This window comes from Patiria miniata, unplaced genomic scaffold, assembly GCF_015706575.1.
Source record: "Patiria miniata isolate m_02_andy unplaced genomic scaffold, ASM1570657v1 HiC_scaffold_22, whole genome shotgun sequence".
Classification (NCBI taxonomy): Eukaryota; Metazoa; Echinodermata; class Asteroidea; order Valvatida; family Asterinidae; genus Patiria; species Patiria miniata.
The window spans coordinates 5,921,756-5,934,106 of NW_024037061.1; the positions used below are offsets into that span (position 1 = coordinate 5,921,756).

At 38.0% G+C, this 12,351-nt stretch overlaps 1 protein-coding gene across 9 annotated transcripts in view; it reads left to right on the forward strand.

The window, feature by feature from the left end:
• The window catches only part of LOC119730824 (synaptotagmin-like protein 4), an 85,113-nt gene that overhangs the window by 25,643 nt on the left and 47,119 nt on the right, over positions 1 to 12,351 (forward strand). For 8 of the 9 annotated variants that reach the window (XM_038203875.1, XM_038203877.1, XM_038203878.1 and 5 more), the window contains 2 exons: positions 7,359 to 7,370; positions 10,629 to 10,850. In XM_038203875.1, the coding sequence (XP_038059803.1) occupies positions 7,359 to 7,370; positions 10,629 to 10,850 (234 nt within the window). The remainder of the gene's footprint in view (positions 1 to 7,358; positions 7,371 to 10,628; positions 10,851 to 12,351) is intronic. The other variant, XM_038203872.1, reaches the window with a different exon arrangement.

Consider the following 12,351-nt stretch of genomic DNA (forward strand, 5'->3'; position numbering starts at 1 on the left):
CCCCTACTGGTGCACTGGTGCCATGGGTGGCTTGTGCGTAAAGCGCTTGCCTCTCACCAAGGCGACCACGGTTTGAATCCTGGCCGCGGATTGCATGTGAGTAAAGTTGTGCGTTGGTTCTCTCCTGTGCCACGAGGGTTTTTCTCCGGGCCCTCCGGTTTTCCTCCCTCCGGAAAAATCAAACACTTTCGATCTCAGGCTGTGCTCCGTGGTCGTATATGGGTCGATGTGGCCAGCAGCCATAGGCGCCTTTACTTGCCAGCGGCCTGACCACGTTGTAGCTGCGTCCTTCACAATTCAGCATATCAGCTGCAAGTAAGGATGATTAGCCTCCCAAATTATTTTTATTGAATGCAGAAACAAACTCACACACCCATCTTTGTAAACACCGGCAGTCGTGGACCCCCTATTGTCCTTAATCCTCATTCCTTTGTTTGTACTAAAACTTTTTAGCAACTGCTCTCATTGGTTTTGTACACTATTTTTCAATCATGGACTATCGGTCAATCGTGGACGTATTGTTTGTGCCCTAACCCTTTTGTCCTAGGTCCGGAATTGCCGAAGTTTACACACTCACACGTTCCATACCTGTACTGTGGACATGCCTCTGTATTTGTGTACTTAAAAGAAGAAAAAAAACTGAGAAAAAAAATCATTTACTTGCACTCTTTCAAGCCAAATATTTTATCATGATATCCTAGAATGTTCCTCTTCATTAATTTTGCCACATATATCCCTAACCCCAAAATGCCTCTAAAGCTGTTTCCAGAGAACGGGAAACCTTGTGTGGACGTGTGCAAGTCCACACAGCGTTCACACTGCCTACACCATGTGGACCTCTTTTATTCACAGGTCCACAGAGAGTATGCAAGGTTAGAGCATCACCACCAAACCCCTTCCCCTCATTTTTCCACTGGGTCCATTCAATTGTTATCCATTTTACATGAACAACAGGTGTGCAGATTGTTTGTTAACCATTAACACTCAAACACAAATGAAAAAGAAGAAAACATGAAATGTGCAAGGATGGAAATTAAAATTTTGTCTTTACGTGCACATACAAGGGCGGATCCAGGGGGCAGCAGGGGCCATGCCCCCCCCCCCCCCACGAACCCATTTTTTTTTTAAGTGACATCGCAATAAAGGCAGACATTGCGCACATGCACCGACATCTTTTCCACAAAAAAATTGGTTAAAGTGCCTCAGATCGCACCACAGAGCATCTCTAGAATCAAAAAAATTCGGGGTCCTTAAGCAGGCCCTAAACCCCTCGCCGTAAGTTTTTGGACCCACTTTTTGGGAACCAAAATATTTTTTGGGCCCCCCCCCCAAAAAAATTGTATAAACCCATATAGTTGTCATTAAAGGGAATGTTCATCATTGGCTTTTGCTGTAATTTTCAGAAATGAACTATTTGAGGGGTTAGTATAATAGATCAAATTTGTTACATTGACATGTTTGAAGTTTTGTGTTCGAAAATGCTGGAAAAACCAAAAATGTTCAAGTAGTCTGGTTCCCTGACTCCACTAAAGATGAAATGGATCAATTTATAGATGCCGGATAGTTGTAAGGTAAGGGAACCAGTCTAGCTGGCCTGCACCCATGGGCGTCGCGAGGGGGGGGGGCACTTGCCCCCCCCCCCTGGAAAAGCAAAACCAAAAAAAAAAAAAAAGGAAGAAAAAAAAAGAAAAGAAAAAGAGGCGCGAAGACAAAGTGGTGTAAATTCAATGAGTTGGGGGGGGGCAAAATGTCCCTGCCCCCCTTTAAAACTGATAAATCGAGAATGTGTTGAGAAATACAAGCATTTTTTGGCAAAAAAAATTTTTGCCCCCCTCTAGAAAAAATCCTGGCGACGCCCATGCCTGCACCCGTTCATGAACATGTAACCAATAGCGAACAATATTTTGACAGAAACAAACTGGTAAATTTGGAGCAGTAGTTTTAAAATAGTAAGGTTTTTCCAACGGTGGTCGGCCGACCACCATGACCACCGTTGGAAATTTATACAAAAATACCACTTTTCTTGAAAATGACTTCACACTAGGTGCTATAATTTTATAGGATGGTTTAGACTGTCATTTACCAACATCCTAGTAAGGTATTTGGTAAACATTTGGTTGTTTTGTTTTTCGATGTTTGCAAATGTTGTATATTCCCTTTAATTAGGCAAGAAATCACATAATTAATGAGTATACTGTATTTCCCTTGTTGAATACTCTAAGCAGTATTTTTTTTTTTTACTTTAAAACTCATTTTAACTATCCTAAATTCGATAGTGCAATTTTGTTTAGAGCACAGGAAAATGCATTGTGAATATTGCCAGGCAATGCCAGGCATATCTGTTGTTCAAGTCCCGAGATACTTAGCCTGAGGACTGTCAATTAGCTAGCTCAGATATCGGAAATCCAATTAGCTGGAGGGAAGGTGGCAAACAGTTCAAGACTTGGCATATTCATTTATTTCATCTGCTCAGGTTACTCACATGTGCTTTAATGAAAGCTACAAAAAATACAAGAATAACACAAATTATAACAGATTATGATGCATGTATTCTAAGCAATCATTAAATGCCTGAGGATGCGGAGGCACTGCACTGCCTCCCACAATTATGCCACTCGACTCCCGTCCTTCATTTCAATTTCAAATCATCACATACGTGTAATGGAAACATAAATTAGAAATACAGTGTATTTAGAATATTTTCATTGAACAGTGAACTTTCAGCCTGCAAAAGTGTCTCAGCAGGATCTCATACAGACACAATCAAAATGTGAAGAAAAATAACAAACATAAACGGTAGTTGGCAAAATATTAGTACTTCTGCAAGCAACACAAGTTTCTGGTCTGGATACCCTGTTAATTCCCTGGGAAAAATAAGACATTTTATAGCAGCTTTTTTTTTTTACATTTTTATCCAGAAATTAGGACTGACTTTGTAGATAAGACGGCGGAGTCATCAAAATGTCCACTTAATTGGCTGGCTTTTGTATTAATTTCATTTCATATTGTATCAAAAACTTTAGTTGGGACCCAGAACTACATGTGTATGTACATGTATACACATGTAGCTTAGCCCAAAAAAAACCTATTCTGTGAACCGCCCATACACAGTCATGTGGTTGCTAAGGCAAATCATTGGTGTTGTTAGGCAAAGCTAATCCGATTACGTACATGTACTTAAATGCTATAATAGAGCAGTGAATTCCATGCACCCCAAAAAACATGGCCTTTTGAACATTGTGTTTCTCAGAAAATATGCTCAGTATGGTTGAAATGTTAAATTATAACGGAAGATGACATTCTAAACTTCATGTCAGTGAAAAAATCTTGGTCATCGATGCCGAAACGTCAATACTGGTTACTGGTAAAACTGACCTTAAAGTCTGGAAGAAATCTTTCGAAAACTTCCCCAAATGAATGTATTAACCTCAATTTCTAGGAATCACTCCAAGTTGTTATTTCATGAGTAGTTCAACACTTAGGCCTATATCATCTAAGAATATTCTGAATTTCAGTTTAATCTGTTGTTGCAAACGCTAGTGTACCAACTAGAACCATGGAAATTTCGACGAGGATTTTCTGCCGACACAACCGACGTGCATTGTTCAGCAAAGCGGCGTAGGTGCTACGGTTGACCGAGTGTGGTAGATTAGCATATTCATTAGCGTCACTCGGCGTGTTTTGGCGTGGGTCTCAGTATCAACCAATGGAAGCCGGCAAAAAGGGTGATATTTATTAATTAATTATAACTCGTGAAGGAGGTTTTTCTCCAAATTTATACTACATAAGATAATGAATAGGAACCTTTTTAATATTTGTGAGTCTTGAAAAGATTGACAGATATTGCAAACGCTAGTGTACCAACTTTCAGAAGTGCACGTAGCCAGGCCTATTTTTCCAATTTCAACGAAAAGTAATGAACACATCACAACGATTTGTAGCACATACTTGGATCATTATGAGGGAAGTAACCTAAAAGTTGCATGAAGATACGGTCTTCCAAACAGGAGAAATTAATTTTCAAAGATTTCGCCCACCAACGTGAACATACACGTATGTGTGTACATGTAGTTTCATTCAAAATGAAGTGTTACGTAACCTTTAGAAATCGCCCTTGGCAACCACATGACTGTACATGTACTGTTAACATGTACTTCTGGTTGTCAGTACCCATTGATACCCTGTGTATAAGATAGAGGAGGCAGAACCTACATGTACATGTACTCATAGAAATTAAGTAATTTTTTGCAATGTTTAGTCCAGTACAAAGCTCTTTTGCAATTTTTTACCTTGTGTGCCAGTTTACGTTTTTCATTATGAAAGCCACCAAACATCTACCAGTTCTTTACCTCAACAGTGGAATACTGTCGCCATGCAAATGCCAGCTGTACATATAGATCCATGCATGATGGATAACCTGTCAAATTGAACAAGGCAATAACATGCCATGCGTATCTAGGCTGGAAATATCAGAAGTTCTAAACTGTTGCACTTTGTGTGCATGATGAACCCAAAAGGTAATCATTGCACTACTAACAGTGAGATATGGTGGTGCAGACAACTTTGGGGTAAACTGCCATTAGGGTGTACATGTACATCATGTTCATAACTGCTCAAGCAGACTATAAAACTTTTTTTAACAAAAGCCATAAAACAAAATTTGAAAGGAGACAAACGTCCAACAATTTTGTTCTATCTTTTTACCCCACTTCTAATGCATGTTACACATCGTTTGCGCAGTGTGCTCAAAATCTCCTTATATGGCAATATCATAATCAGTGGTTCTCAAGCGGTACACATACATGTATTGCAGGCATGTTGTGCGGAGGGCAGGGTTTTGCCCGCTGTTTCAGACTGGTAGCGCTGACTGGTGTTTAAATGAGGTGTAAGACAACGCATGCCATGGGCTCTCACCCAGTAGATGGGGAAACTGTTTCAAGTATCAGACTTGTGTCTCAGACCATGACCCCTCCTCAATGAGCAAAGCTTCACTAATCCCCGCCCTTCCCCAAGTAACTTCCATAGATCTGACATTCTCTCGTTGGGAAGACCCATTTTCACAATTCCTCATACCTGTGTACAACTTAGTTCTGCTAATCTTATCAATGCATTGTGTTTGCAATACATCTTGATACGTGTACATTGTTGTTAAGGGGATTAAATATCAGATACTGGTAATCTTCAGGAATGTGCAAATATTACATGTACATTGCTGTGACACAGATCAAAGATATGCTCAAGAAGTTTAAATATTTAGTTTGAAGATTCATGTTACATTCTGAATGTAAGCATGTATTTTTAAAACTGACATACTTACATTGTTCTACATAACCCCCGAGGACAGACACACAAAGGCAGAACAACAGATCCTTTCAGTCCTCGGGAGTTGAGTCTTTTGTTGGAAATGGTCCTCTGTAGTACATGTAGGTTTGTGTGCTTAGGCTATGGGAGAGTGTTATATTACAGGGACAAAGAAAAACACAAAGCATTGTCGGGAGTAACAGTAAAACAAGAGAGTTCATTGTAATGGCTGGTAATAATGTACTTACTGAGCCAGTAGAACTATTACTCTGGATATCATCTGTTTAACATGATTAAAGGCTGACATGATGGCCTTTACAATTCAATCAGGTTGTGGCAACTACGTATCTCACAGAAATTGTATTTCTCTGAGCGCCCTACACGTCCATTTCAATGCTGAAAGATTCATACAGTACATTCTTTGTTCACGTAAAGACTGCTATAAAATAGTACTGTTTGAAAAGACCAGCTTGAAACATTTGGTCAGCTCACCATTGGCTACGTAAAAGAAGTTACCAGTTACCATGCTCCAACTTTACTTATTGCATGCAGTTCTCATGTGATGGCAAAAGTCACCAATGGTACATGCCCATAGATTGGTCATAGATCATCAGACATCTGTCTGCTCATTTGAACTTCATTACGTGTTTCTACCCATAAACGTCCAAAATAGTATCAACATTTGTCTAAAAAATAATTTAGAAAGTAATTTTTAAAAGCCAATATTTTTATATCCAACATTCCTAATCTATAAAACTTCAATTTAAAGAATAGTTTGGTCAAACAAGCATGCAATTAATGGGTAAAATATTAACAGGAAGGGGGGGGGGGCCTATTTGATATTACAAATCTTGCTATAGGAGATTTATCAGGGTTCTCAACTACTTTTGACACACAAAAAAGCCAGTGATAAAAAGTGGGTTATTGTGTATGTGTGTTTGGCAAATTGAAGCAAAAACAATCTGTTGTTTTCTTACATACTGTACAACTATAGGTCCAAAACAAAAGTTTTCAGTGTGGATCATTAGTTGTTGTTTTTCATGGTTAAAGTGTAGCCCCCATCTATGCTCTTAGTTCAAAAACAGAAAAAGTTTTACTTCCTTGTGAAGTTATGTAGTGTGTTTTAGCTTCAGTGCAGGTACCTGACTCTTGTCTATATTTGAATAAAGTGGTAAGCGGTCTCATTTTAATTCAGGTTCAGTCGTGGCACAGGTTTCTGTGTTACAGTGGGCATGCAATTTCTCTTCGGTGCATATTATCCATTATTATCTACATGTTAATTTACCCTGTGCGTGCAACAAATCTTCTGCAAATGTGCAGGTTGATGAATTACACACAATCTCAAGCTTGACGTCACAACATAATCTTTAGCTTTCTGAATTACCTTTGTAATTTTCTATGGAATCCAATGTCCAAAGCTTATTAATTGAAATGAAGGCAACGCCAAATCTTGAGTTGGAATCATCTAGAAGCCCACAACTTTCCAGTGACATTTGACATTGATGTACACAGTCTGATAGTAGGTTAAGTTTTGATGTGTATGCCATATCTGCTGGTTTGAAAGTGAACATACCGTACATGAACACATGTCATGTAGCAAAAATCTCATGCTCTCTTTTTTTATTTTGCTTAATTTTTAAACTATTGTAAAACAATAAGTGCTACTGCTTTTCCAACTTCTAAAGATTTTAGCTGTCCAGGGAAAGATAACACTCTGCCCATGGTGAGCCAGTGCATACATGTGTATGTGTGATATCAATTACCGGTATACATGTACACTATCTGCTCAGAATGGAGCCAACACAAGGCAGATACATGTACATGTACATGTCAATTTTATCTCCTCAAAATTTGCTCTTTAAAATATTAACTAAATAAGATAGGTTGCTAAATCTATACAAAAAGCAAAGCAACAACACGTGTGAACTTTTGAATTGGTACCTAATTCTATTTTTGTCATTGTTTTTTGTTGACTCCATTTCGTTACGAATGTCATAATCTTTACTCATCCTTTGTCCCTTCATCTTTCCACTTCATCATATGTCACCTCATTGTAGGAAAAGATCAAGGTAGGAAAGCAACTTAGTTTTTTAGTGTTATCACTGTATTTTGTGCTGTTTCTTTTGCACCACTGATAACAATTAACATCATATACTTTTGAAGAGAAAACAACATGTTTTTATTTGTACATGTAATGCGTATGGTTCAACCAGCACCACCCATTAGGCCAAGTAATAAAGTAGCCAGTTGATCGTCCAGGGTTTTCAAAAAAAATGAGGGCTTTTTAATTTTTTTATTGAAAAAGAGGCGTAAATAGCCAAATGTACATGATATGTGCCTTAAAAAGGAGGATCAGGCCCTTTTTATTTGATACCGGTACATTTAGTTGTCTACTAGTTGATTACCACAAAACCTTCTTAACATTAGTAAAGCTAGAAGCATCTGAACTTCTGAAGCATCTTTCAAAAAATGTTATGCCTGAAATAAAAGAATTTAAACAAATTGATGCGGCCTCAAAAAAAGGAAGCCGGCGGGGACGATCAACTGATATTTTTTTTACTTGGCCTTAGAATCACATGCACATTTGTGTTTACTTTCAAAATTCACTTGTGAATGTGGATACATGTATTAATAATCTGCTGCCGTGGCTGCAAGCATGGACATTGTTGAAATCAACGATGTACAAGTAATGCCAAAGTTGCATCTTGCATTTTTCATGTTCAATCAATAGGGTAAAACGTTTCTGAAAGTGAGGGATACCAAGGTGGACGGGCAAGGGAAACAAAAACTCCCCCCCCCCCCCCCTCCCCCCGCCCTTGACAAGTACTATTCAAATATTAAGTTTCATTGATTTTTTCAGTGGCATCACAATATATACAACTCATGTACATAAATCATAACATGTTTGTTGTATTTATTTGTAAACATTAGCCTGTTCATTATTATTTTCTATATTTCCGGTGTGGTTTTGTATACATTATGTACACTACAGTCCAAGTTAACGTCAAGAGTAGTGCAGAGTGTTTGATGGTGTATGCATGATTGTTTCAATATCTCTTTTGCTTCCAAGCCTTGTCTTCAGTTTCTTTGATGAATGTTTGCATTAGGGCTGTCCCCAATATACCGAATATTCCATCAGCATTGAAATATTCCAATAGTTTTTTGCCGGTTTGAATATTCAAAACAAAAAAATACACACGACTGCGATGTTATTTTAATCGTAAAGTTGTGGTGCTTTATTTTTATTGTCAGATAACACTTGTTTTGTCGATGGTGGTTCGGTGTTCCTTTCCTTTCAGCAGGTTAAAAAGCTTGACATTTTATAAAATATCTTCTGTAAAACACTCCAGCCATCCATATATGTGTAGATCGCCGCACACACAATTTAAACGGTGCACTTTGCATGCAACTTTTGACCGATGCAACTTTTGACCTTTTGGCACGCAGTTGCAGGTGGAGTGTGTAAAAGTTGATCAGAGTTTGGAATAATCGCATATTCGGTGAAACACAGTGCAGTCTAATCGGATACTCAATTATTTGAACAATGGCTGTCCATTTTTCATGCAAGTTCATGCATGCACCAAATGTTGCGCCGTTAACATGTACAAGTACATGTACATGTACTGTATGTTGTGAAGTGTATAGTGTAATTAATGAAGTATGTTTGCATGTCTGACACTGTGTGTGATGTTGTTATCCCTCTTGTAATAATGATGAGTTAAGCTTCGATCAAAATGCATGAGGGGAAATTTCATGAAACTGTCAAGCACACAAACTGGCTGAGAATAAAGATGTTTTAGTTCCAAAAATTGGTTAGATATCATTTACCTGCAGAAATACTATGTGGTATATATATTCTGTGTGAATGGTTTGTTGCTGATTTCTGCTCATTTTTCAAATTTACAAAAAGAGCATTTCTGCTTATACACAATTTCACCCTATATTCTTTTGTGTATATGTACATACTTACATGTACAACTACTCCTGAACTGTGAACACCATACCCCTTAATGTATTTATTTCACCAGCATTGCACGCAACCTTACAATATTTTTCTGTTTTAGATATTTGAATCGGTATTACAAAAGCATGTGTATTTCAGTCCAATATTTTCAGTTATGATAAATTATCGTGTGTTTTTTTCGTGACAGCTACGTATACCCCCAACATATGGCAGATCAGTTTGTGACTTGATCAGGTTATTGGAGCCAAAGGTTTTTATTACAGCAGAGTCACACTAACACAATAATTATTAAAGTCAGACCATGGAGGTAGAATCTACCTCCATGGTCAGACTAACTTTGGCAGTCTGCCAGAGTTGAATAATTTTAAATCATCAACCTTAATTCTGATCAAGTTGTGTAACAGCTTGAAAAAAAAAGTCCATGGATGTTAGTCTAATCTTTCGGGAATGTGCAAGTTTTTGCTTTAGATTGATGAATATGAAGTGCAATTATATTGTGTTCAAACAGTGACCATTGCTCAGCTATTATTACTGCCCACAGTGCAGAAAATATAGTAAATATATACATACACAGGCATAATGTACATGTCACTGAGAAATTATGAGGAACTACAGTACCATCCCTCATTCGAAAGAAGAATTTCCTGAATAAGTTGTCATTGAAATTCTGGGAATCCATATGATGACCCTGGTTTAATTCAGCCATCGTGTACATGAACATAGGCCAACATTGTGCTCAATCTGTTCAAATGGCCAACCCTTATAAATGTACATTTTATGAGTATATCAATTGTCATTTGTGCATTTTTTTTTTTTTCGTTTGAAGCAACGAAAGTGCTCAAAATCTAAAGAAAGGTGCTTAACAACTACATGAAACCTGATGAAGTTTTAATTCAGTGAAATGTTGTATATTCCGAGAAAATAATATTCTAGGATCTCGATTTCAATTAAAAGTTTCAATTAAAAGTCATGAGTTGAATTGTGCCTGAAATCAGCGTCCTGGCACTCGACCGACAAATTATAGCAACTGAGCGCACATGTGCATCGTGTCAACGTTTGCGCGCACCCATTCACGGCTTCGCCAAATTAAAAACCATTTACCAATGGAAATTTCCATTTTTCCCTACGCATCTTTGGAAATGACCTCCTTTTGTTTTCTTCAAAATGACAGCATATGTCAGAAAGAATAATTTCACAAGTGTACTTTTCAACAATAATTTTGTCCGTTTTTGGACAGCTGCAAATGATGTACTCTACCTTTAAATGCATGGAAAGCCTTCATCATTGCACATAATGAATTATTTTCATTGGACAACTTGACATGTGGCAAATGGATAATTTCCTCTGCTTTGTACATCTCCAGGATGCTGAAAAATGAACTTCATGATCTACGCAAGAAAGGTGCTGTCAACGCAGCTGATGAGAATGACAATGCCCGTGTCTGTATACGATGCCGTGAGCCACTGGGCTTGTTGTTCAACACCGGTGACAGCTGTCCAAAGTGTCAACACAAGGTGTGCAAGGCCTGCCAGGTGACACTGCCTAGTGGCACTCGCTGGCTGTGCTCTGTCTGTCACAAAAATATGTAAGTGGCTGTCATAGCAACCAAAAACCAAAGAAAATGGTAGATTAACAATGTTGTTGTAAAATTGAGTTGATAAACAAGCAGTGATGCTGTTAGGTTCGAAGTAAGAAGTCCCTATCACTTTGGACATATGAGAGCACAGAGTTACAACATGTCAATGACAACTTGGTATATGTAATTGCACTGAGAATTTACAGGTGTGACTCTGGCAGGGTCATACAAGAAATGGAGAATGATCATCACAGGGTTTCGCATTTCATTTCAAAAGTGCTCGTTAGGAAACAAGCTTTTCTTTTGGAATTTTTGAGCCGTTTTCTAGCTGCATTTGTCATCCTCAAAAGAAAGCTTTATGACTAGATACTCTTTTCTGATAATTGTTCAACCCACAATGTTGTATTTAAGTTCTGCATTTTACAAAGTGTCTCTTTCCAAAATCACACGTTGCCTGTTCCATCTAGAGACAGGTTGATGTGTGATTGAATGAAACCCTGGATACTTAATTGAAAAAAAAATTGAGTTATCCTGGGCTTAGCGTTAATAACAGCTGAAAAGCCAGTTCATAATGACTTCTGAAAATACAGGTACCATCATATAATTTACAGCCTTGTTAAACAGAGCCCAGTTTTTTTAAAGAAATGACTGGAAATATTTGAAGACAGGTACTATTCAGTATCTTGGCTGCGGACAAGCTGCCTTTGTTAACTGTGTGATGCACACTATAGCATGCACTTCTATATTAATTTAACAGAATATAAAATGAATTAATATGAATCGCAGGCATATCTCGAGACCTTGAACTTATCGTGTGTATTGTGCTCTGTGTGATTACTTGTGCCAGCCCAGGCCTTTTAATCACAATTCTTTTCAATAAACATGTACCGGTACATGTATGAATCTGTACAAGTTGAAGTGAGCCCTCTACTGACATGACTGGTGACATTTTTCTTTTCTGACAATTTTTTTTTGGGGGGGGGGGGGAAGGGGGTGGGGAGGGAATCAAGTTGCTTGCCACATAAATGGAAACAAAAAATCATTCAAAAAATCTTGTAATCGAGAATACGTCAGTACTTGTGAACAATCACGAGCCAATCCAAATAAAGAAATGGTAGAATTTAGACATTCTTACAGGAACAAATGTGTAGCATATTGTTATGATTGTTGTTTCCTCAAAAAGTTGAATTGCATTTGTTATAAGGTAATGGCAATCAAGACATGTCCACTTAGAATAGGGAAACTGTTTTACTGGTACGTGTGTACATGTACATGTACGGTATGTTGTTCGCATCACCAATGATGCTACAGATCTGTAGGTCAAAAGGACACATCTATCCCCTCTACATGGATCAATGCTTTGATGAACCATGCATAACTTCAGAAGCAATGGTTACAGAACCGCAGTTAGTTTTGCGGTATAGAACTTTTAACCATAAATACCGGTGGTTGGGGATTGTTATTGTATTGTGCAAAAGAATTTGGGGTAAAAAATGTTGGTGTTCCATCC